General features: G+C 35.9%; 2 protein-coding genes across 4 annotated transcripts; one reads left to right on the forward strand and one right to left on the reverse strand.

Annotated features, from left to right (window-relative positions):
* Nucleotides 1-424: 424 nt before the first annotated feature.
* Nucleotides 425-18,660, reverse strand: LOC111322905 (phosphatidylinositol 3-kinase catalytic subunit type 3). Of its 2 annotated transcripts, none has more exons than XM_088759270.1 (29): nucleotides 18,511-18,660; nucleotides 17,903-17,989; nucleotides 16,321-16,422; nucleotides 15,591-15,734; nucleotides 14,877-15,000; nucleotides 14,557-14,643; nucleotides 13,108-13,203; nucleotides 11,392-11,463; nucleotides 11,149-11,253; nucleotides 10,871-10,963; nucleotides 10,701-10,757; nucleotides 10,080-10,208; nucleotides 9,689-9,836; nucleotides 9,566-9,603; nucleotides 9,025-9,095; nucleotides 8,057-8,150; nucleotides 7,164-7,280; nucleotides 6,736-6,853; nucleotides 6,349-6,425; nucleotides 5,327-5,398; nucleotides 4,621-4,690; nucleotides 3,756-3,826; nucleotides 3,504-3,588; nucleotides 3,052-3,126; nucleotides 2,845-2,930; nucleotides 2,567-2,649; nucleotides 1,397-1,487; nucleotides 1,017-1,142; nucleotides 425-689 (listed from the first exon to the last, which is right to left on the reverse strand). In XM_088759270.1, the coding sequence occupies exons 1-29, from the start codon at nucleotides 18,588-18,590 to the stop codon at nucleotides 675-677; spliced, it is 2,613 nt and encodes an 870-aa protein (XP_088615396.1). In that variant the 5' UTR covers nucleotides 18,591-18,660; the 3' UTR covers nucleotides 425-674. The 2 variants fall into 2 exon arrangements, with proteins under 2 accessions (XP_088615396.1, XP_088615397.1); XM_088759271.1 differs by lacking the exon at nucleotides 18,511-18,660 and adding an exon at nucleotides 18,305-18,351.
* An 871-nt stretch (nucleotides 18,661-19,531) lies between these two features.
* LOC111322906 (uncharacterized) lies at nucleotides 19,532-23,459 on the forward strand. Of its 2 annotated transcripts, none has more exons than XM_022926125.2 (6): nucleotides 19,532-19,702; nucleotides 19,800-20,278; nucleotides 21,245-21,383; nucleotides 22,106-22,201; nucleotides 22,964-23,044; nucleotides 23,282-23,459. In XM_022926125.2, the coding sequence occupies exons 1-6, from the start codon at nucleotides 19,627-19,629 to the stop codon at nucleotides 23,419-23,421; spliced, it is 1,011 nt and encodes a 336-aa protein (XP_022781860.2). In that variant the 5' UTR covers nucleotides 19,532-19,626; the 3' UTR covers nucleotides 23,422-23,459. The 2 variants fall into 2 exon arrangements, with proteins under 2 accessions (XP_022781860.2, XP_088612989.1); XM_088756863.1 differs by having other exon boundaries at nucleotides 22,112-22,201.
* Nucleotides 23,460-26,632: the final 3,173 nt, after the last annotated feature.

A 26,632-nucleotide genomic window follows, 5' to 3' on the forward strand; every position in this document is an offset into this window, starting at 1 on the left:
GCCCTAGATATACAAAAACCCTTTTAAGGATGGAAAATTAAATAAACTAAGCAATGATACTCCAACTACTGATCTCTTTGAGGTCACCTTAAGTGACTAACTCTAACTACTGATCTCTTTGAGGTCACCTTGGGTGACTAAAAAAACAGTTTTTTATTATTGTATGATGTGGTTTGAAAGAATCTTATCGCAGGCTCACCATGGTACATCAGTTAACACAGGCGAGGTTAAAACCAAGACCAAACTTAAAGTAAAGTCGAACTTCATTAAATTAAATATTACATAATTCAAACTTATAGCAGTAGAAAAAAAGTGCTAAATTTAAATTTTAATTACGGTGAATTTGTTGTTTGACGTTCAAGCAAATTCTATCTAGCATGGATGAATTAATAAACTGAACAGAAAAACAGACCTGATACATGACTTGTATGGTCCAAGAAAATACACTTTTATGGATGCTATTCTTAATAAAATATATTGTTTTATCATTATAAAGTATGATATTTATGAAACATAACGATGAAGGTCTGCTAGACTTGTAGTCTGTTTCATATCTCCAAAATTCCACACTCCTGCAATTATTTCCTGCACTACACCAATGATTGAATGTACTTGAATGGCACAGCTCAAAGTTTGTGTGTCATCCTGCATCTGCTCACATGAGTAATCTTATTTTATTTTCTCCAATACTGCAAATGAATTAATGAAGGCTTCATCATGTATTCCTTAACTAAAGAATCTCTGTGAAAGACAGTAATAATGCACTTTTGGGGAATTTATCAGGACATATCAAAATAAAAATATCTTCCTGTTCAATCAACAACAAAACTTAAAGTGACTATCTATGAAAATACACACAGAAGACAAAAGGAAACTCAGTCTGATGAAAACAAAATATTTTGTGATATGAAAAATTAAGTGTTCAAGGAGAGAGAACATGTTGTCCACTTGCCAAAGGACTAGGAAACCCTGTTGGGGAAAATTGTCAATGAAAACTTACTGTAGATGGAACTAACCTGGGCAAACTTGTGAATATGTTCCACTACAACTGGGAACATAGCAGTGACACTTTCATCAATCAGTGATTGCAAGTACTGCACAGCTTCCTCATCACTGAGGTCCAAACGGAATTTGTCTTGAACCTAACATTTCAAAAACAGAAATTCAATTTAATTAAAATATAAAACATTGACTCTCTTGATGTTAAATTATGTAAATAATAACATTCAACTCTGAACTTTAAGAGGAAACATTTTAAAACCCTGAATTTTACGTTACTAGTGAAAATAAAGTTGCCTTTGTTGGCTACAATGGACTGTTGAGCAGTCTACTTCACTTTCCAGGTTAAATCCCTTTTGAAGCTGTATGATCTCTTGAAATCAAGGTGCACACTTACTTTTTTCACAGTTTTGTCAGGCTCTAATGCAATATCTGGTACATTTGCATCCACCATAAGAGAAAACAAGTTTAGAATCAAGTTTGCATGCCTGAAGGAAAGAAATATAATTATAAAATTACATTTGTACATGTACATTTTCAAACGTATATTTTTGTAAAGAGTCTTTTTCTTAAACTCGTCAATGTCACGTGTCTAAATAAAGTTATTCATTCATTCATTTGTAAACTGCATTCAATTATTTCTCGTAATTTCCCTTTCCACTAATTGACCAAATAGAACAAAAGAAATGCTCTGTTGCTTATAGTCTGGATCAATAACTGGTATTCAATGATTTTAACTCTTTCACCCCTTAGAGTGACCAGCATCTAATTTCTTTTTACAATATCACCTCTGAATCACACATTAAGGTTATGAGAATAAAGGAAATGATCATCAAGCCATTAACTGTGAAACAAATTCTCTTTGTCAACACCTTAGGAAATGTATTGAGAATGGTATGGAGAATATGTACACTGATGTTAGGTTGCAAAGGGTTAAGTGTGAAATGATTAAATAAAGGAAAACCTGCCAATTCAGGGATACTTGTGAAAGTGTAGTGTGATCATTCATGTGAATGTAGTCCTGAGAAGTGTTGTAATATTGAAACCTTTGGGGATCCCGTTAGGGACCCCTGAGTGATTTGCACAGGCACTCCAAAAATGGGAAGCCATGTGCGTTGCGTTGTTGAACTTTCGAGTTAGCGGGCGTGTTAAAAAAGCTGAGTTTATGCTTGATTGAAGGATATTGTAACAAGAAGGAACTGTTGTTGGTGGTGGTGACTGATGTTTCAACAACCTGTGTGGAAGTCATTATCAGGTTGCACAGGTTGTCAAAATATCAGTCACCACACTGACAACGTTCCTTCTCAGGACTACACTCACCTGGATGATCACACTACACTTTCACATGTTACCCCTGGGTTCAAACCATTTACTGCATCAGGGATACATGTTGAAAATAATTTAAAAGCTATGCAATAGACAATTCTTGAGAAAATCTCACCTCATTCACCAGTGGTATGGTGTGGAGAACACGCCTTCTGGTGTTGGGGTGTAAAGGGTTATCCTGAAAGCCATTTTTCCCCCCCACACTTTAGAAGAATTATCACTTTAAATAAAATGTTCTTACCTCCTCAAGTGGAGAAAAGCTGTGAAACATTGTTTCCTGAATGTCTGGTAAAACTCACTAGCTGCTCCCCCCATACCTTCCACCTAAAATTAGATGATAAAAGGAAATTATACTTTTAAAATGTTTATTTATAATTATACTACCTTGTGATAATCCAAATTTGAAGCATAAAAGGTGTGCAACCTTTTTCAAATTCATTGCAATAGCAACAAAAAATAATTCTAGCAGAAATAAAGATCATTACATAGAAAGTGATGAAATGGTGATCATTTTGTTACCATTTCTTTGCTCAGTTTCATTGGTGGAGGTAGTGGCTTAGGATCTCTTCCAAGAATGTAACCAAAGTCGATGTGAAAGAGGTTTCCTGAGAATAAAGATAGAGAAAACAAATTGAATGCATCGGTACTTTGTTTAATTTGCATTTAAAACAATCCATTTTCTATAGAACCTTGAATCAAAGTTCTAAAACTGTACTTGGTAATTACCTGATTTTGTGAGAAGTAAATTGTCCAGATGTCTATCTCCTACACCCAAGATGTATGTAATAACACAATAGCCAGCTTAAAGTCGGATAAGATAAACATTGGTCAGAATATCAAATCAATATTTAGAGATTATTATTTTGAGAGTTGTATTCTTTGATTAAAAGCTCACTATTTTACTGTCTACTTGAGATACAGAGGCCTAATGATCAGGCACTTTAGACTGATTGAAAACTTTGGGTTTGCAGTCTGGCAAGCTAAATTTATTCCTTTCTGGGGGATGAGACACCTCTCTCCATTTGGTAAGTACATATTGGAAAACCTGTTGAAATGCTTTGGCTATAGGGGGTGGGGGGGGGCAGGGGGGCAGTAATACAACTTGCTACTTCAGGCTACAGAACATAAACTGGGATTTGCTCTAGAAGTCATGAATCCAGTTTAGTTTGCAGACCTACCACAACTTTTGACATAAGTATCCATCACCTCTGGGCTGATTCCTAGTGGTGCACTTTCACACGGAGCATGCCGGCGAAAATAGTTCTGTAAAACGAAAAGTAGCCACTTGGACTATCAAGATATAATTATTTCCTTCAATTATTTCAGAACATGGTAACTAGAAACAAAGCATTAATGGGATTTTCAGTGCTGAAGGACAAGGCAGGTCTTGTTAGGCAGAGTTGCTTGTTGCAAAATTTTTTTTTCCGTACCTGTATACTTCTATCTTCATCTTTGTCCAAAATTTCTGCAATGGGAGTAGACTCTATGAATTGTACAAAACCTAAAAAGTAACAACAGCAAATCATGATAAATAAAAAAAATATATATATATATATATATGTAGGCTTAGCTAAATCATTCATTAAGATCACGAGAATAATGGAAATGATCAGTACTGATGTTCTGGCATTAAGGGTTGAAGCAAATTAAATAATAATAATAATAAAAAAAAGTCTTTTTATAGGATTACACAATTACTGGTGAACCAGTAGTTTCCATTGTGGTCCTTGCAAACAAATGAAACAAATGGTCTAAATTGAACATAACATCATTAAGAACATCATTAAGAACCCCAACTGGCCGGAGGCAAACCAGTTGGCTGTTTACAAGCATGGCCAAGGATCTGAACATGGGGCTACTGTGAAACAAATCTAGTGGTCAGGATGGGACTCAAACCCGGGAGCGATGGATTACAAGTCCGACACTCTAACCACTCGGCCACACTACCTCCAATTATTCATACAACATTATTAAAAGTTTAATCTCTAAACTTAACAATCCTGCATTTACATTTAATTGTGACTTGATTATTATTTTTTATCACATGACTACAAATATTCCTAAAAGAAGATGGGAGCCATCTGTTTTTCTTCTTGAGATTGCACACCCTAGTGCATCATAATTTCTGCTCACATTCCAACCTGTACTTATGCAAATAAAATTTTGAGATTCAGGAGGTGACTTAAAAGTGAAAACAACTATTTCTTAGACATCAACTAATCAACTGCTACAGAAGTGGAAAGGAATAGAAGAAAAAAAAGCAGCAACAAAGAAGTTCTGTTAGGAGGGACTAACCATGGCTTCCACTTGTTGCCAGCACCTTGTATGGAGTCAATTTCAGATCCAAGTTTTCTTTCATTAAGAGCTGCAATACAATGAAAATATCATTATTGTAACGAATACCGTTCATTGTTGTGATTGTGTGACCGTCAATACCTCCTTGTTTCATGTGACATATCGATTAGCTGTCAGCATTACCTTTCATTCGACACATGTGTAAGCTACAAGCGCATGTAGTGGAAATTGATTGAAGGATCATCAAATATAAATTATCATTGTAATAGAATGGAGAAAGAGGTATGTTATATCGTTTGTTCCTTTTATCTAGACCCCAAAACATATACCATTTAATCTAAAGCAGATTTGTTACGTTTAAGAATACTTGTGCTGTTTAGAATTATGTATATGCGTGCTCCGCGTGCTCGAGTTAAAACATTTCAATTAGCATAGATTTATAGCAATAGCTCTATTTGGCTCGTTGTATTTCAGTTTTTACGAGCTCTCAAGTCCAATAAATCCATTGAGAAAGATAGATGCTTGAAGGTTCCGTTACTTATAAAACATTCTCCAATGAGGCGCTGTTAAGAAATTCACAGACCGAAAGAATCGATTGAAGTCAGCGTCTGCCCCATTACAATTATAGAGAGATGAAATTGTTGTAATTGGGTTATAATGAGTTGTACAAATTTTCTTTTAATTAGTACACAGCAATAGTGCATACCTTATCCATGAGCCTAATAATCTGAAGAATCAACTGATCTTGTCGCAAATCATCACCATTCTTGAAAATCGTCTAGGAAGAAAATAACAGTGGTGATCAACAAAACAAGATCTCTATTCTTGACACCAAACAGGAAATAGGAATGTTGAAGTTCAAGGATGTACTTTAAGGAAAATTGAATGGAGCCCAGTGCTCTGAAACTGTGAAATCCAGGTTGCCCAGCATATGCTTTGTATGAAAATACTAAAATTTCTGAGTTGCCCAAGAGCAAAAGTAAGGCGTCAGGGACCACCAGGTGCTGCTAGACCACAGTCTTGAAGTTTAACATGAAATTGTCCAAATTTGATCATTTATTTAATAGAAGAGATAGACGTGTGATGGTTGATAAAAAGATATCTTTTAACTGCCTCAGGCCATGAAATTTGAATTTGCCAATAAGTTTCTCTCTTTTCTTCCTATTTTTAAGGAAAAGGTAACAGATTTTACATTCAGACAAATATATTAACTGTTTCATCAAGGTTTTATTTACAATACTGATTCTCCTGTAGTTGAAGTTTAAAAAGTTATAAATAAAGTGGCAATTGTAAAAGGTTTTCCTTGTGTCTACTTTTTAACCCATTAATTCCCATGAGTGATCAAGACAGAATTTCTCCCTATAGTATCAACACTAACAATATCAAGCAGACAAGTGATGAGAATAAAGAAAAATATCAATTAGGGGATTATAAATTGGTCCAATATCAAATTCCTTAAAGGAACATCATAAGCATTGTATAGCAGACAGTAGGGAGAATTTCAAATCAAATCTTGGGAGCCAAAGGTTAAGAAAGTGAGGGATGAGGGGAGTGGCCACTTATTCGAGGGGGGCACTTGTTTGAAATTGTGACCAAGGAAGTGGGTGCTGATCACAGCCTGGACCCTTATTCCAGGGGGGGCACTTGTTTAAAATTGTGACCAAGGAAGTGGGTGCTGATCACAGCCTGGACCCTTATTCAAGGAATATGCCATGCTACTTCACTAACCACATATTCTTGATCATCCAACGTAAGAAAAGTGAGTTTACAAGGCATGAGGTGGCTCTTGAAAAGCCAGGATTTTTCTGAAACAGATGAAATAAAATTGAACTGTAAGTTAATGTTTTGTTACTTTGCTTTAATATATTCCTATTCAAACATTTTCAATCAGGTCTTTCTCATAGAGTAAGGTTAATAAGCACTTTAACATTAAAACAAAAAGGAATGACAGAAACTGGTACCAAGTGTGATTGACTGGTCATTCTTGTGGAGAGTGATGCATAGGTAACAGTAATAAATGGTGAAAAAAGAGTTTTTTTCTGTATTGGAGATTTCTTTTACAGGAGGATTTTCAGAAGGAATGACAAGTCACTGATTTTTTTAGTATTCACATACTATCCTCTGGAGTTCCAACTCTGATCCCCTTGATTTTGATCTCTGGATCAAGAAGGAGAGGTATCGGTCCAAATGAAGTCAACTCAGGACAATCAAGCAGCTCCCTTAATCTGTGTATCTATTATAAAGTGGAAAAAAAGCATGTAAAATTTAACCTGAATGCTTTCAACAAAGAGTAGGTCCTATTGGTTAGTGATGGAAAATGCTAAAAGGGATGAGATTTGTTTATTTTAAAGTTTAAGTCTAAAATAAAACTTCAGTTCAAATGACTTTAAGTTATAAGAGTTTGTTTAATTTGTATTTCCCTTTGATGCAGAAAAGCTATCATAGTTTACAAGAATTTCATTCATAAATTTGTTTGATTTGTACTTCCCTTTACTGCAGAAAAGTTGTGATTATTTACAAGAATTCCATTGAATAAAACTAACCTTTTTGTTACGACCACCCCCAAACTGTGACACCTCCTTCATAAGTCTGACAATATGGTTGACAAATTGCTGCTGTTTGCCCAACATGTTCCGCCTAACTGTGCACTCCCACCCACCCTGGAACAAAGGAAAAAAACATTCACAACAGCTACAACAGCCACAATGATCTAAATTTGTTAATTCTGCTAGCAAAAAAAAAACCCACAAAATGATCTTACGTATATGAGAACGATCCTTCGCAGTAAAGCACTATTTGAGCAATAGTGAAAATCAGACCTGAAAAAAATTTCAGGCCTGTACGGGATTCGAACCACTGACCTCTGCGATACTAGTGCAGCGCTCTACCAATTGAGCTAACAAGCCAACTGGGAGCAGGCCATCAAATTAATTCGATATAAACCCGTAGATGATAAATCAAACAACAACAAACATATGAAACATATGTGTGAACTGCGGTTATGAGACGTATATGAGAACGATCCTTCGCAGTAAAGCACTATTTGAGCAATAGTGAAAATCAGACCTGAAAAAAAAAAATTTCAGGCCTGTATGGGATTCGAACCACTGACCTCTGCGATACTAGTGCAGAGCTCTACCAATTGAGCTAACAAGCCAACTGGGAGCAGGCCATCAAATTAATTAGCTCAATTGGTAGAGCGCTGCACTAGTATCGCAGAGGTCAGTGGTTCGAATCCCGTACAGGCCTGAAATTTTTTTCAGGTCTGATTTTCACTTTTGCTCAAATAGTGCTTTACTGCGAAGGATCGTTCTCATATACGTCTCATAACCGCAGTTCACACATATGTTTCATATGTTTGTTGTTGTTTAAAATGATCTTAATAAGTGATCTTAGTTGTTATTCATGAAATAAGCAAACATTAGGCAGAACAAACCTTCATTAATGCCTGACTGAATCTCCTCATCACATTCAAATACATTTCCCCTTCCTTTGTATCTTTTCCTTCATTACATTCCACAAGTAAATACCTAAATATGTATTGACAAAGAACAATTCACTCATCCATTAAAAGAAAACTCTTTTTAAATTAGTGGGAGAACTACATGAACCACCTTCCATCACTATTAGTAATTTAAGAAAGTCAGCTTGGCGGGTTGATTTATTTGTCATATACTAAATATTTATTTCTCTCAAAGAGGGGGGGGTAACATTAACCCAAATACACCCTTCCATAACACTAAAAATAAGTCCTGGAGATATTAATTTGGATTTAATCAAAAAGGAAAGCACCTGTCCAGTCTGATCAAATTCTGTGTGAACAGTTGTTTTCAAAAAATTTCAAGTACCTCTGCCATGTGCCATGGCTCAAGTTGCTCACTGAAATGCAATCCAAGTTCATGCAACAAGACACTGCTTGCATCTTACCCCATGTTTATTGCCACTTATGTTATACAAAGTGGGCAATTTATAGCCCTTATACAAAAACAAACAATTTGATATTTGACAGTTTGTCAAGTATCTCATGTGCCATGGCTCAAGTTGCTCACTGAAATGCAATCCAAGTTCATGTAACAAAACACTGCTAGCATCTTGCCTCATGTTTATTGCCATTTAATATGACTGTTATGCAAAGTGACCAATTTGTAACTCTTATATATACAAAAAAACAAACAATTTGACATTTGACAGTTTGTACTGGATAAATGTCTGGATAAATGAGCAACTGCACACTAACCCCTCCCTCCCCTAACCCAATGACAGTCAACTGATAACAAGTTAAGGTTAGTGCTGGGTTAGGGGAGGGGTGGGTGTGCAGTTGCTCAGGTACAAACATTGATCCTTTAATAAAATGATTATACAAAACAAGGTTCTTTAAATAATTGAGTTGTAGGAGTGCCTTACCAATAAAAATAGTTTGCCAGGGTGTCACTTCTGCAGGCTCTTAAAATCAGGAATGAGGCCAAATCTGAACCCTGAGTGATAGATTCAAGACATCAAGACATGCAAATATCAATCAGTTTTGATAGATCTCATGCCTATCAGAATGGAAAATTTGAATTACTTTAACCACAAGTGATATTAGCCAATATTCAAACCTTGTGTCTATAATGCTATGCAATTCTTACTTAGAAACTTTATCCGAGTTGGTAGAATATTTTGATGTTGGTATACAAAAAGAGTAAGAGTTAAATAGTCAATAACTCACTGTGAAAAAACTTTGACTGTCATATGCTTGTAAACACACTTCAAAAATACATCTTAAATTAAATATAATAGCCTCCATTTGGCTTTAATATTCTTTCAAGAAATTGTCTGTTCCCCAAAGCTCACAGTTCTATTTGCTTTTCCTTTCAGATTATGTCTGTAAACAAATATTTGAGTATATTTCCTTGCCAAATGAAGGCTACTGTTTATATAATTAAAATATCTTCTATTTTCAAACCTCTTCAATATCTTTGACTGTTGCAGTACCCTCAGCATCTGATGGAAGAGGGATATATACATGAATACCTTGTGATTATCTGACCAACTGAACTGTTGGTATTATTGCATTTTGTTTAATTACCTTGCGTTGGTACTGCATCTGCTGTTTGGCTGTCGTTGTTATCCTGGAGGAGACTATCAGCAGTGTTCTCTGTAAGTTTTTCTTCTTCATCTGATAGAGCATCATAACGTAATGCTTGGACAAGTTGGAGAAGATAGAGCAGCAAGTCCTATGAGATTATAAAACAGGCCTTGATTACATGTACATTATCACAAAAACTCTTGGATGATCATTGGTCCAATGACCAATCAATCAATCAGTCACTCATTGTTTCGGTGATCAAACAATCAATCAGTCGCATAGTCGGGCAGTTAGTTGGCCTGTCAGTCAGCCAGTCAGTCAGTCAAACAGTTAATCAGTCAGTCCCAATTTCTGTACAAGTTGGTGCGCTGATCAGCATATAACCACTTACATCATCATTGGCCCCCTTCAGTCTTGAGACAGCATACTGTCTGACTGCTCTATTGGTAAACTGGGAAGACAACAACTCCAAAGCATCTTCAACATCCATTGGGTTCCACTTTCCTAAAATTTCTTGAGCCTGAAGAGCAGAACAATTTACTATTATGGTTAGTGCTAACATCTCTTGATTGGCTCTTGTAATATTCATTAAAATGTAACTATGGAATCAAAAGCTAAGTTTTTGTGAAGTTTTGATACCAATCTTTTTATCTCTATTTAATGTAATAAAATGAGAAAATGGGAATTTAGTAATGGACATTCCACTAGGTGGCTCTTGTTCACAGTTTGCAGATTGAATTGGGATTTAAAATGTTGATTTTTGTCCAGGGAGGAAAACCAGAGGACATGGGAAAAACCCTCAGAGCTAGGATGAGAACCAACAACAAACTCAACCCACATGTGATGCCAAGGTCACACTGATGAGAAGCAAGTGCCCCCCCCCTCCCCTCCCCCATCTCCCTTTGAGTGATCCTTTAATTCAGGTAACCACAAATACAAAACAAAAAAAAATCATCTCAAAGAAGCATTTGAGATGCACATTTAGCAATTCAAAGAAACCAAATATCCAAACCTGTCTGGCTTCCTGTGGCTGAGTCCAATCCACACATTTGAGAAACTTGGTCAGTGCCTGGAAATTTTTTAATCATCTGCTATAATTATAGAATCCTTTTGATTCCATTAATTTTATAAGTTTATTTTTACAACACAAAAATAATTTTACCAGTTTAATATCTATGTCACCTTTTTCTGATTGGTGAGATAAAATCGGAACTGCCACACCAAATCTTTCTCTTCAGATGTGAGCACTTTGGTAGAAGGATAGCCCACAATTTGCTGAAAGTAAGAAAACAGTCATTCAATTTTCAGTAATTAGATATATTGCATATTAAAGTTATTTAAAATTTATAGGCTAAGGGAAGGGGATGAAAATTAAGGAGGGGAGGGGTAGAAAGGCATTCCACCTTCATATTATGCATTCATAATAGCAAGGATATACAAAATAATATCCTAGTCCATACATTTAACTGATCCCTGGTTTTTGCATTTGGTTTCAGCTCTCTTGATACTGTTCCACTTCTTATACTTCTGACAAGCTTGTGATGCTTCAACTCAACAAGGTTATCCTAGAACAAAAGGAAGCAAACTTGATTTCAGAACAAGAAAAATTTGTTAAACCTCGATCTCCTCAAAGCAAGTATGTAATGGCAAGAGTAGTCTACAAATAAAGCCACGTGGAAAAAAAAAAAAAAACATTTCAATACCAACAGAATTTCTGGATCAGGTACTCTCACAATCTCTGGATGAGTACAGACATGATCAACATCGTCGGCATCCTGAAATAAGGGAAGAAAAGTGTCAATGTTACGGCTTAAAAACACAGAAAAATAACTAGGTTATTAACTAAGGTTCTAAAACGTTTTCATATTTAAAAGTGACATTAACTGGCACAATTGCTTTAAATTTTAATTTAACTTTAACCTTCTATGCTGCTCTTAAAAAAAGTTGATTCATAAATATTATTTTTCCAACACTTGTTATTAATAACCGACTTCATTCTCATTTAACTAAATATTTGTTTTTAACGATGTTCTTTGTGAGTCTGCAACTTAACCAGACAGTGTATTGTCTAAAAACAGACTACCTGAGCATCTGAATCTAATAGTTCTTGATCAGAAGGTTTGATCAAAGCTGTGATGCAACTTATTCCCATGGGTGGATATAAACATGATCAAACCAACATCAAAAAGTGAAACTCAGCTCTGGTGAGCATCTCTGTTTAAAAATTTAGCCTTGTGATAACTGGTAAAATACAAAAATCCAGCAGTATAGGGTAGAAACTAAAGAAGCACAATAATTCCAAATGTAGAAATTTTGGAAAATGATTACTTTCAGACATTATTTTGAGTAAAGAAAAATACATGCAGATAACCATGAATTAATAATGAGTCAGAATGACTTTGCATTAATTTGAAAGATAAGTTTTTCTACACCAGCTGTTTTCCTAATGAACATAACCACACCCTCAAAGTCAAGTGTTCCTGATCCAAAATGATATTTCTTGAATAATAATTGTTTTCAATTTATTCACCATTTCATGGTACACATAGTTCCACAAGACAGATAAAAATAACTGGTTGAGTCCAATAAAACCTTATCTAACCAGCACACAAACCATCAAAAAGCAGGTGTTAATTGAAGATGTGATGTAGCCCCACCGGTGGCCCCAGTGTACTGTGTGCAATTTTGGTGTCTGAAGGTCATAAACAGGAATTATGTAATACCTAACAAGAAATTTAATTTTAAGCATAAGTGTGTGCCATAAAAAAGGAAAAATTAGTTAAAAAACTAGAAAAACAAAAAGGATAATAAAAGCCAGGAGTGTAATGTGTTTAGTCTCCTTACCTTTTTAATAACATACATCAATACATCAATATATAGTAGCACAACCCGCGGTACAAAGGAAGTTGCCAAAAAAGGGTTCAAAACAACCATAAGTTGTAGTGTATTGACTGCACGCTAGAGTGTTATTTTACGAAATGGTCTAATTGTTGAACTCTAAGTTTTTTTACAACCGTGCCGAGCTCTGCTCTCTCTTACTTACTAACTGGGAAATTACATGATTGACGGGTAACAAAACGACAACCGGAAGCAGTCACTACATAAGTGACAGGGCAGCCACGGAATAAAGGCAAGGAGACTTGACACATTACATTCCTTGCTATTATTATCCCTTTTATTTTTGTTTTATTTGTTTTTATAATTTTTCCTTTTTTTATGGCACACACACTTGAAACTCAACCTTTTGTTATGAATTAATTCCCATTTGTGACCTTTAGACCCCAAAATCACACACAGTATGCTTGGGCCACCTTTGATAGCCCTAGTCTGTTTGTATTGTGAATGTTTAAATGTAGCTATACTGTCTCATTCATTCAGCGAGTTGTTATTTTTTGTTTCAATATGAAATAAACTATCACCTTTTCAAAATGAACCACAGAATACTCTAGGCCATCAAAATGGACTCTAGGAAACTTGATCATTAGAAACATGAAATTGGAGTTTCGCTTTTCCCTCTGCAAAGAGATAAAACCAAGTATTTTTACTTATTAATAAATTATCATGTAACATGCACCTAAAATAAACTTAATGCTTAATCAAATAAAAGAATACAAATCCTACTCAAATCAATCTTACAAGTTTCTCTGAGAAAATAATTGTTGTAATAAAGAAATAATAATAAGAGTAGTATCCCACTCCTTTAATTCATCCTAACATCAGCATGCATATTCTCCACACTGTTCTCCAAACATTTCCTACCTAGAAGTGCTAACAAGGAGAATTTTTTTATTATAATTAACAATCATTCGCCAAAGGCGAGGTGAATATTGTCGAATAATCCCTGAGACAAAGTCGAGGGGATTATTCGATAATATTCACCGAACCTGAGGCAACTAATTGTTTTAGTATAATTTCAGAACTGAGCAACAGAGAAATTTCTAAAATCATAACATTTTAGTAACATTTATTAACATTTTATTTTAACATTTTATATAAGCCGCGTGGAGTGGTTTATATAGCGTCATATAAGGAACTGCTCAACCAATCAGATTGCTGGAAACTCTTTGCTCAGCTCTGAAATTATACTAACTACCAATAGAGCTTCTTTAGCTGGTGATTATTAATACCCTTATTTTCTTGTGACCTTAATAATTCAGCCATGATTATTATAAGGAGAAATCAGATGCCATTTACAGTCCTTTTCAACCCCTACGAGTGACTAACATCTAATTTCTCCTTACAATATCACCCCTGAATCACACATAAAGGTCATGAGAATACAGGAAATGATCAGCGCACAAGTGACCAGCGTCTAATTTCTCCTTACAATATCACCCCTGAATCACACATTAAGGTCATGAGAATAGAGGAAATGATCAGCGCAGAAGTAACCAGCATCTAATTTCTCCTTACAATATCACCCCTGAATCACACATAAAGGTCATGAGAATAGAGGAAATGATCAGCGCACGAGTGACCAGCATCTAATTTCTCCTTACAATATCACCCCTGAATCACACATAAAGGTCATGAGAATAGAGGAAATGATCAGCGTAAGAGTGACCAGCATCTAATTTCTCCTTACAATATCACCCCTGAATCACACATTAAGGTCATGAGAATAGAGGAAATGATCAGCGTAAGAGTGACCAGCATCTAATTTCTCCTTACAATATCACCCCTGAATCACACATAAAGGTCATGAGAATATAAGAAATGATCAACAACTATAGAGGCTCGTGATTGTTAGGTAAATTCTCCTTGTCAGCATCATAGGAAGTGTATAGAGAACAGCATAGAGAATATGCCTACTGATGGTAAGTTGTAAATGGTTAAGTGTCAAAGGGTCAAGGTTAGGAAAATCTCACCTCATTCACCATTTCAATTTCTCTGAAAGTCAGGCGGTCCAACCAATCAACCTTGAGCATGCGACCCTTGTGATGTTTCTTACTCAGCTGTCAATGAGGAAAGAGAAGAGAAAATATGAAGAGGTTACTGAATGGAACTGACTACATTGGAGGCATAGGATGGGTTTTTGGATTAATGCAGCTGTAAAATGTTTGAAAACCCTTATTGAACAAGTTTGAGCAAAGCATACATGTACATGTAGTGATCTACAAGACTTGCCTTGATGACCATGGGTCAAAACAAAAACTTGAATATCTTAAAATTACCTTTTCCTTTTTACCTTAGCTAGCCTGCTCATTTGATCTTCACCAGTTGTAGATTTTCCTGGAGTGGATGTGGGCTTTTGGCCATCAGCCTCTATACCAGGCCACACCTTTAGATCATGCATGCCCCGGCGCTGAGTCCTGTATACAAATTCATGCAGTCAAGTTTCTTTATGTAGCACATACCGGTATATCAGACTTACCTATCTGCCTCATTCCCAAGATCTCAAAGTAATTCCTCTCACAGTTTGCTGTACAATTCTTATGATGTTAGTTTGGAGAATTTGGTATTGGATCAACTAATAATCCCCTACTTGTATGCTTGACGTGTGCAGTACTGATATTGACAGGAGAAATTCTGCCTTGGCCATTCATGGGATTTAACGAGTTAAAGCTAAGTGCCTGCTGACTGTCTGTGCTTTTTTCCCAGTAGTTTAAATCAATAAGAAGTAGTTCTCCTTGGTGTTTCCTTCATAGCTATCCACTAGAGGATGTTGTAAGTATCTAAAGAAACTGTAAGTTGTGCTGTGTCAGTTGGAAAAAAATGACAATAAATTGATCATCACCTCTAAACTGGTTAAGACAGGTAAACCACCAGAGAATTTTAAAAGCAGATGCCTGGAGCTCTGACCAACTAATCACATCCACTGCAGGCTCTGCCTGTTTTCCACCCCTCTGTCAACACCCATTTCTTCTTCGCCTTTTATGGTAATGAGATACAGTAAACTTACCCATGTTTACCAAAAAGCGACACAGTTGTTCCACCCACTGGGATGGCTTTCCTTGGACCATACACATCCCAGATTGTAAAACACACTTGAGCATGGCGAGGAATGTCAGGGTATTTGATGGGCAACTTGAGCCACTCATTCCAACTGAGAATAAATGTTTATAATGTTAACAAGTTTGTATAATATATCAAAAAAATTACAAAATCCATCCAATTAACATGACTCTTTAAAATAATATTGCAAATTTTTTGCATACATAATAATACTACAATGTCCAAATAACATTAACAATAATACAATTGCAACATCTAAAATATAAGTTTACAAAATTAATGAATGTTTTAATCCCAAAATCAGTGACACAAAAAAAAGCTTATCATGTTTGAAGATGGTGGATGGTTGTGAAGTAAACCTAAAACTCCCAGAAGTGATGAACATATAACTTCTGCTAATAATATCCTTACATTATTTAGCAAACATGTAATGAGAATACTAGGACTTATCTGGTAGAAGTTGATCTAATGCCAAATTCTCATTTTTGCAGGAAAACACTAGGAATCATGATTGGTTTAAGATTTAACTCTGATTGTTTGAGAAGGTGGGGCAAGTTTTCTGGACCGATCATGGTGCAAAGTAAGCACAACCAAAGCAATTGTGTGCAGATTGCCCCTTCACACTCAAAACTGATCTTTTTAAATTGTCTTGGTTATCTACTTTCCCTGGTACTTACTTCCATCTTGTACTGAATGGTTTGTAAGATGTTCTTGTTGGAAGGCATAATGGTTGACCATCAGCAAATACTTGACAAGTTACATATAAATCGGAACACTCGCTAAAATGTAAAATGATTTTGCTACCTTAAGTACAAATTGTTTAGTTTAGAACTGATAATACTATGACTTGACCAATTACATACATTTTTATATGACCATCAAAGCATTAGTTACTTTACCCAGCATTTCTATGATTGAAATTATATTTTATTAACCCATCAATCCTAAGAATGATTGGCATTTTATTTCTCCTATCAGTATCACACCAAAACAAACATTGGCATCATGAGAAAAAAGGACATGATCATCAACTAAAAAAGCTCTGATTGTGAAACAAATTCTCCTTATTAGTACCATAAGAAAGGTACCGAGAAGAGTATAGAGAATATGCATACTGATGCTGGGGTGTACAGGGTTAATTGGGAGGAGGGAGAATGAGGGCTTATAAGAAGCTTGAGGCTATAAATTCATTAACTCCTAGAAGTGATTAACATGTAACTTATCCCATTTAATACCAAGGCTGTGCTCTAGCAGTGCCTGGTGACCCCTGGCACCTCACTTTTGCTCTTGGATAACTCGGAAATTTTACTTTTTTCATACAAAGCATATGCTGGGCACCCTGGATTTCACGGTTTCAGAGCACTGGGCTCCACTCAATTTTCCTTAGAGCACAGCCTTGAATACCTATAATTATATTATCCAGCAAACAGGTAATGGGACTATTCAAACTTATAAAGTAGTTGTTACCTTGATCTAACACGAAATTCTCATTACAAATTTACAAGAAAATGTGTAACAGCTAGAGGGGAGAGTTATCAATCAGATCTTGGAAGTTAAGGGAGATCCAGCAAAGCAATAGAGGGAGGTGGGATAAACAGAAACTTGTCTGAAGCTGTGAATAGGGATGGACAGACAAGTAGGAGAGGGACGGGAGGGAGAGGGGTTTTTAGTCCTCAATGAGGGTGGAGACAAACAAGAGAGGAATGCTCAATAGAAAATTCAAGCTCTGAATGGGGGAAAGGAGACAAATAACAGAGGTAATAATATACATGAAGAAATAACATGCTTCTGATTGGCTGAAAACAAGTGCATGTTTGTAACACAAGTGCCAATTACAAATAGTGTGCATACCTATTCAAAATTTCATAAGTCTTGACTCTCTATGAAGCTTTTTCCATGTAAATTATTAATAAGTAACAGCACGATTTTTCATGCAATTTGGCGTAAATCAGCACCTGTAAATTTTTCAAAGACTACAAATTGCACTTGCATTACAGGCTTGTGCAAATTTGTTGTCTATGAAAAATTAATTTGTGCTTATTAACACCAAATTGCACTCAAAATCATGTTATTGCCTACTAACAAGGGTTAATTGAGCATTAAAAAGAAATTAACAAGCACCCCTTGAACTTCCAGCTTTTATCCAGATCTGCAAAAACCTCAAATAATTGACTGGGCTTCATGAACTTAAAAAGATATTTTCAGAAACTTGAGCAACAAAAGTGGTTGCAGTTTTTCTACTATTATTAATCTTCTTACCTTTCATAAGCTCCTGAATATCTCAATTGTGGATCATCTAACAGCTCCTTGTATCCTTTACGTTCTCTCTTTCCTTCTAATGTACATCTAAAATAAAATTTTTCAGGTTAAACAATGTATTCTACACTTCTTTTACAAAATGTTGTAAAATAATAGTGGCTATTTTCCAAACCATCATGGCTGTTTTTCTGGATAGCACACAAAAATCGAAAAATATAATTCCATACTTAGTATCATTAATGAGGTCGAAAAGTAACACATTGCACGTTTTTTTTTTTTTAATTCTCAGTGAATTGTTATTTTCGTTTGTATTTAAATTGCACCTTGCGAGATATTTTAAAATCCAAGTTAGAAGAAACCATCACATTTCAAATAGTAACTTCCATTTAAGTGATGTCTTACAAAGCAACGCTGTTTGCAGCGATCGTAAGCATTGATGTCTGACAGACGAACTCAGCTGGGAGAGTTGCAAAAGCCAGCTGATCTCACACTGACAGTCACAGTCTTGCTTCTTTCAGTGAATGAAAAAAAAAACTGTTGATATATCCACGATCCTCCAACCATTTCGATATATACCGAACTAAAACGTCTGCACTGTTCTGACTTACACTTTAAGCTCGAGATTTGTGTCGAGATCACTGCTGTAAACGTAGTAAAACCTCTCTTGATTCGAGTTTGGGTCCACCATCTTTGTTTTTCCACTTCTCACCTACGCCCGCACATTTTCAGCGGTATGTTTACTACTAGGTATGTCGTGTATGGAAAATTGTTATGTCCCAATATATATAATTAACAATTACTCCACGAGCGCGCGTTGGAGATGCATGATAGATGGCCAACGAGGCGCGTAGCGCCTCGTTGGCTATAATAATCTCATATCCAACAAGCGCGAGTGGAATAATTGTTTTATTAAAAACGCTAAATTAAATTATTAAATTTCTTAGCTCCCTTTTAATTTTAAGCTGACGCGCACGCTTACCATATTTGAAGATTATGGTTTATTGGCTAATATACCATAGTGGCTAAGCCAATAAAAGTTTTGAATTGCATTATCCAATGATCCATTTTTTAATAATGTCCTATACTTTACACACATGATTATAATATCCTAACCTTTTATACAACATATACAGCTATACAGAGCTATATACAGCTATACACAGCTATACGTGGCTATATACAGCTATAAAGGGCTATATACAGCTATATATGGTTATACACAGTTTTACACGGCTATATACTGCTATACAGGGCTATACGCAGCTATACACGGCTATATACAGCTTTAAAATAATTCCAGAGCTGAGCAAAGAGTTTCCAGCAATCTGATTGGTCGAGCGGTTCCTTCTATGACGCTATATAAAACGCTCCACGCGATTTATATAAAATGTTAAAATAAAAATGTTAATAAATGTTACTAAAATGTTATGATTTTAGAAATTTCTTTGTTGTTCAGTTCTGAAATTATACTAAAACAATTACTCGCCTCAGGTTCGGTGAATATTGGCGAATAATCCCCTCGACTTCGTCTCGGGGATTATTCGACGATATTCACACCTCGCCTTCGGCGAATAATTGTTAAATATGTATTGGGGACATAATAATTTCCCATACATGACGTACCTACGACATAGAAATGCATAGTACTATCCTGCGCTGGGTTTATTTCAACATGGTGGACGAAGTTCGATAAAGTTCGATTGAAGTAACTTTACTCTACAAAAATGACTCGTTTTGCTCGTCCTGCCAAGAAGACAAGTCTTGACGCAACACCCTGGCACGAACTTGTCAACTCAGGTGGTAAGGAACAGTAGTTTATTTCATTTGATTTGCACGTGGCGACAACTTGATTTTAGAAGTTGAAACGATCCATAAAATTGCTTACCCTCTAACTTAGGTAACCAAAGCTCAACTAAAACAAGCAAAGAAAGTTCTGAAACAGTTGGGACGAAAGCCAAATTCGCTGGCGAGAAACGAAAGCCGAACTTTGATCGTGATGAGGGTGCCACTGAGCCTAAGATTGCCAAGAAGTCAAGAAGTAAAAAGCTTTCGTTTACAGGAGATGATAGCTACATCAGTGGGCCTAAGATCTCAAAGAAATCAGTAAGCTCGAATGCTCAAAGTGAAGAAGTTGGTAAAAAAGGAAATGAAAAAACTGGGTTTAGCAAGAAAGATGCAAAGTTTAGACAGAAAAAACCAGTAGTGAAATCAGAAAGAGACTTCAGTGGAAAAATTAGAAACAAGAAATTTCAAACAAATGGTTCTTTACAGAAGGGCGTTAAAAAGCTGAATAGAAAAATACCCACCAATGGAAGCAGGAAGGAAAGTTATGATAAAAAGCTTGAAGCAAGAAGAAAGCGAAGAGCAAAAGGAAAGGTAATGATGGTTATGTCAGAGCTGTGGTCTAGCAGAGCCCAGGGTGCCTCATATGACCAAGTTTTGTGTTTGGGAGACTTGTTTATTAACTTCATTTTTGTGAAGGCTTGGCAGAACAGGGCACCCCAGATTTCCTGAATAAGAACCTTTAAAGCACCTTGCTGTAGTGTATTTAAACGGATTTAACCCAGGATGATTCAAATTTAACCACAAAGAGTAAGCAGCATCATTGCAAGAATCAAACACATTGTTTAATCATCAACATCCCAAAACACATGCTTTGATGTACAAACAAGGGGGGATGGGAAGGGAAGACCTAAACAGTCACAAACACTACACCTACAATTTTCCTAAGAGCACAGTCTGTATATGAATAAAGAGGAGGTGAATAACTTGAAAACTTACCAATGCACTTTTTGTAAATTATCACTCAAGTAATTAAACGTGCGTCAATTTTTTGTAGCACTCTTATACACTCAGTTGGTGATTGTTCTTGAGTAGAAGTATTTTTTAAGCAAAGAAAAAGTCTTAACAACTTTGCTATTTTGTACTCTTTTTGAGCCTGAAATTTATGAATTAGACTCTCTTGCACCTTAAAATACATTTGTAATAACCCCTTGGCTTCTGGTAAAAAATTCAATTTCAGAACCTGTCATCACAGTTCTTATATTGTCGCTTGATATTTGACTGTGATGATTACATTTTGTTGAGGTCATTAAAACAGCAGTCATTTTCTTCTTCAGTGATCCTTCTTTAGGATTATTTCTACTTGGTTGATGATATTGACTGATTATAAAGTTATTCCTCAATTCATAAATCTGGCTCAAAAAAAAAGTTAAGCTTTACATTGTCAGGTTTTTTTCTGAACTGGTACATGTAACATGGGTAAACAGTATCTGTGTGGTGAAAGATATGGTGTACAACCTAGCCATTAGTAATTTTCCCCTTTGTATCAAATGCATGCAGACATGTTTTCATTGCCGTCAAACTGGTCACCTGGTTGCAGAATGCCCTATGGCCCAGAACTCAGAAGTAGGTGTTGGAAACTGTTACAAATGTGGATCCTCGCAGCACACTACTAAGAATTGCAAGAGTAAACAAAACAGTGAGTTGATTGCACATTTTTGGGTTGTATTGGAGATTAGAACAAGAGGTCTTGCTAATCATTGGCGAAGGTCATTGTTTTGTTATGGTAATGGTAGCTACCGTCAAGATCCTTTAGAGCACTGGGAGATGGCCCTGATTTATTTTCTATGGGAGGAGTGTGATGAACTGTGCATAGTTTAGAGAGATATCGGCCTGGGCCGAGTTGTTCAAAGGTGGGTTAAGATAACCTAGGGTCAGTGTGAAATTTGATTTCAGATCTGAAAGCTTTAGAAGAAAATTCAGTTTAATTCCATTTGTCTACAATTTGATGATTGAATTCTCTTAAAAGAATTGGGAAAATTATCCCAAAACGGCTTTTGAACAGAGAAATATAGAAACCTGGATTAAAATTTAACCCTGGATTAGTGCTAAGCGGCCTTCGAATAACTGGGCCCTGAGCTCATGTCAGGATCATTCTTGTTAACTCAGGTTCACATTGCTGTTTTCCATCCATGGTAGAAAGGGGTAGAAATGTGCACTGAGAAAATAACATCCCATCTGACAGAAATAGCAATACTCCTGTGTATTTTGTGATTTTGGTCATGTGAGTCATTGTGGACTTTTTGTTTATTATTTGGGACAAGCAACTGATATTCTCTGCCCTAGAGGTACACATGAAATCTATGAGGCTATAAGAAAATATTTTTTGACATCTCATCTCTCATGTTTTATTCCCTTTAGATACAGATCTTCCTTTTGCAAAGTGTTTTATCTGTGGAGAAACAGGTCATATAGCAAGAGCATGTCCTGACAACCCAAAAGGACTCTATCCTAATGGTGAGCTCATGGCTAGGAAGACTACTATATTCCATCACACCTGTAAAATGAAAAGATGTCTTGGCAACCTCTAGGTTGACTTTTGCAATATGAATTGCTGATATTAGAGTACAATTCTCAAAATTATACCTGTGTGTACTTCCAGTATATACTACAGTCTACCCTCCTGTTTCATTCTGCCTATAAGCCACACAGCAAACTAGATTTCTTTTAGGATTGTTCGTCTATATATTATAATTATACATATAAATATTCATTTTCTATAGAATTCTTTTCTTTTTTTTATTTTCCTCTCTTGTGCCCGCCTTGAATAGCCCTTGCTACTTGTGGGCCCAAGCTTTGTAATTTTCTTATTAAGCTTAAATAAAATTTGTTGTTTGTTGTTGTTGTTGTCAAGTGTTGTTACAGTGTCAAGTAATAACTGTGTGTACACAGGCCTTCAATTGAAAATAATTTCTTAGATAAGGTGGCATTGAGCCATAAATGCATTTTCTAGTTAACAAGACAATGTGAAGCTTATGCCTATTAATCAAGGGTACTAAACCCAGTTCTTTAGTATCAAGACCAGAATTTGGAAAAATTAACTTCACAGTTCTAAACTGTAGATTCTCAAAAGGCAAATTCCTTTTATTTTGAGAAATGTATCCTAACAGTTCACCAAAGGAATGTTATTGTCTTTGGTTCAGATTGTTGACATGGATTATTATTGCTATAAGTAGCATTTTTCTCATAAGTTTTTTTTTTCTTTATTTCTTCTGTCAGGTGGGGGGTGCAAGATCTGTGGATCAGTGGTACATTTTCGGAGGGACTGCCCTGAACTAGCTAGAAACAAACCAAACACTGGTAACAAATTATTTCTTAAATGAATATTGTAGTTTTTATGATTGAGTTTCCCAATTTTGTTCTCTCTCACATATGAACTTACATTGTGAACTCACTTTGTTCAGGTGGTGTTACTCCTCAAGAGATATTGACTTTGGCATGAAAAAGGAGTTAAAATACTTCACCTCACAAAATGAAAAAGTATTTTAAAGTGATAAATATGTATTCAAATTTTGTTCATTCATTTTCTTTTTTCAGAGACCACTTCACATGCTGGATACATAAACAGTGAAAAGGGGCATCATAGTGCAGATTCTGAGTTAGAGGATCCAGGAGGTACCCCCTTGAAAGTACTAAAAGCACCAAAGAAAAAAGGACATCAAGTTGTCAAGTTTTAAGACAAAACGTCTGACCAGAGATTAAATATGAATTCTTCTCTGTGTGATTCCTTGTATGATAAATATGCTGCATGGGAACTTAGTGTAACTAGAATTTTATGGATACTTGAGTTTAAAACAATATTTTTTATCACGTTTTGTCACATGAAAAAGTCATCTATCGGCTGTTGAATTGCTATTCAAAAGATAGGTCGGATAACGTTATCCAACAGACAAATTGCGCTATCCACTGGATAAACATTTGTCCACCCTTCCAGCAAACAGGGCCAGTTGGAGAGCATTATCCAACCTCTGAGCACCCAAGGCCTGAAGTTCATGCGACTGATAAAAATGTTTCTTTAAGGTATTGATTAACTAAAACAACAAGTCCATTTTCACAAGGAAAAATTTAATGAAGTGAGAAAATAAAGGAATGTTCTCAATTTTACCCAACCCAATCTCACCAACTGGTGCATATTATGGGTTTCCAGTTTTAATCAGAATAAGGAGATTTACAGCCCATCTGTTATCCACAGTTGTTGTTGCCACTGAGGGTAACTCAATGATAATCGCCATAGATAAGATTACTTGCAACGACTGATGATTCGAGGGTAAAAATTCTGATTTCACTGCTCTTTGTAGTGAGATTCAGCTGAAAAAAAAGAGCCCATCCCAATTTACGACTTAACATGAAAGGAGAACCTTGGCATCAGCATCGCTCTAAGCACGATTTACAACTTACCATTTAGCGGAAGAGGTTTTGACGGAAAGATCTCAATAAGTTATTGTTGTTGACACTGAAAATGTATAATATTTTTCTAGTTTTATCAGCAGTTAGCGCTTTGACCCTTAAAAGAGTGACTAGCATCTTATTTCTCCTTACAAATCACCCCTGAAGATCACGAGCGTAAAGGAAATGATCACCAATTAAAGAAGCTCTTGAATCGGTTACACAAATTCACCTTGTCAACATCTTAGGAAATGTATAGAGAACAGTATTGAGAATATGCATACTGATATTAGGGTGTAGAGGATGAAGGTTTTTTGTTAAACAAATTCTCCTTGTCAGCATCCTAGGAAATGTATAGAGAACAGTATTGAGAATACGCATACTGATATTAGGGTGTAAAGGACGAAGGGTTTGATTGTTAAACAAATTCTCCTTGTCAGCATAGGAAATGTACAGAGAACAGTATTGAGAATATGCATACTGACGTTAGGGTGTAAAGGATGAAGGTTTTGATTGTTAAACAAATTCTCCTTGTCAGCATCTTAGGATATGTATAGAGAACAGTATTGAGAATATGCACACCATATTCAGAATTAAGAGGTTAAGATATATTGCTCGTGGCACTATGGATTTTATGAAGGCACTATGAAGCACCTCTACTATTTTTAATGTTCGTCAATGATCTTCCCGAAGCTGTTGGATCGGACTCAATTCATGCCTACGCGGATGACACCACATTTAAAGCCAGCGCTAATATCGATAATGCACCTTTGGAATTGGAACGACGTCTTCAAGAATACATGGATAAATTAAGTAAATGGTCTAGCGAAAATGGGATGGTCCTAAACGCCGTTAAAACCAAAGCATTACTTATCACCGGAAAGAGGCTACATTCATCATTAGTTGATGGCAATCACCTGTCAGTGACCCTTGATGGGGCCGAAATAGAACAAGTAACCTCTTATAAATTGCTTGGTGTAACACTCGATCAAGATCTTACATTTAGTGACCACATTTCTAGCCTAAAGGCCAAGCTTTCTCAGCGTATTGGTTTATTGAAAAAGATAAAGAGATACCTTCCAATAAAAGAAAGACTCTTATACTATAACGCCTTGATTAAACCCGTTCTTATGTACGGGAGCATGGTTTGGAATATCTGCGACGTTAAAGAACTCCACTGTCTCCTAAGGTTACAGAAAAGGGCTGCCCGAGTAATTCTTGGAGTGGACTCTTATTCTAGAAGTGTTGTAAACTTTAGTAAACTAGGCTGGTTGCCTTTTTTTGATGAAATCGAACTAAATAAGTGTACAATGATTTTTAAGAGCCTTAAAGGCGATGTTCCGATTTACATCAGAGACTTGCTCAAGACGAACAGTTCTGTACACAATAGGTCTACTAGACATGGCAATTTAAATTTAGTGTGTCCCAAATACCTAAGAAATAACGATGGTGGCAAGGCATTCAGTGTTGACGCAGTTAAGTTATGGAACAGCCTTCCCCATGATATCAAAAATAAGCCTAGTATAAAACTATTCAAAACAGCTGTGAAAAAGCATTTTATAAGCTCATATAAAAACCTGGACAACTTTGAAACAATATTAAGCAATAGCACATTATCTAATTTTAATTTTTTATAAATTAATTTTATCTTTCTGAATATTTTTAATATATCCTGCTATTTCTATCATAGAATTTTGTAATTATTTATATATTTATTTATTTATCAGTTTTTTGTAATGCTGTATAATCTAGTTAGAGGGCCACAGGTTTGTCAGCTTTTCAGCTGTTACGTGTCCCCCTCTATAAATAAAGTCCTTACTTACTTACTATGGAAACCCACCACTAAGTTAACGGCAACTTGCATTGAAATGTCCTTGATTATCAACTTCATGTCAAGATCATAGTAGCAGCGAAACAGATGTCCTCAATTTTGGCAAACTTTTCAATCGATCGATCGAGATCACCGGCTCACATGGGAAAACGATGTGGAAAAGTGACGAAAGTTAAGCCGACGTCTAGAACCTGAAAACGAGGAACAGTTAATCTCTTAGTCACCCTGTTTCCTAGAAGAAAGCTAAGTGGATTAGTTTGAAAGCACGTAGTGGTATGTGTCTATAGTCTTGGAGGGATAGTCACGACATGCATTGAGTAAACGTCGGAGGGTTCACATGATTTTCTTCAGATATGGCATATAATAGGTATATTGAAAGTTTAATACAACCTATCTGATTTGTTCGGCTATGGTTTTGGGATAGACCAAGCGTTTGAGACCGTTTGAGACCGTTTCAGAGAGATTTCAGCGTGTTTTAGTGTAGCGAACGTATTATTGCTACCGCCCACTGACCTGCATACATTCGAAGTTGTACGAAAGTGTAAATAAAGCCGGTTACACATGAACAAATTTTCCTTGACAAGTTTTCGCAAGGCGATTTTCATTTTCATAGTTATGGGAAAACTTGACAAGTCTCATTATTAACAACAACAAAAACATGACAAGGAATT

The sequence above is a fragment of the Stylophora pistillata genome, chromosome 4 (genome assembly GCF_964205215.1).
Source record: "Stylophora pistillata chromosome 4, jaStyPist1.2, whole genome shotgun sequence".
Taxonomy (NCBI): domain Eukaryota; kingdom Metazoa; phylum Cnidaria; class Anthozoa; order Scleractinia; family Pocilloporidae; genus Stylophora; species Stylophora pistillata.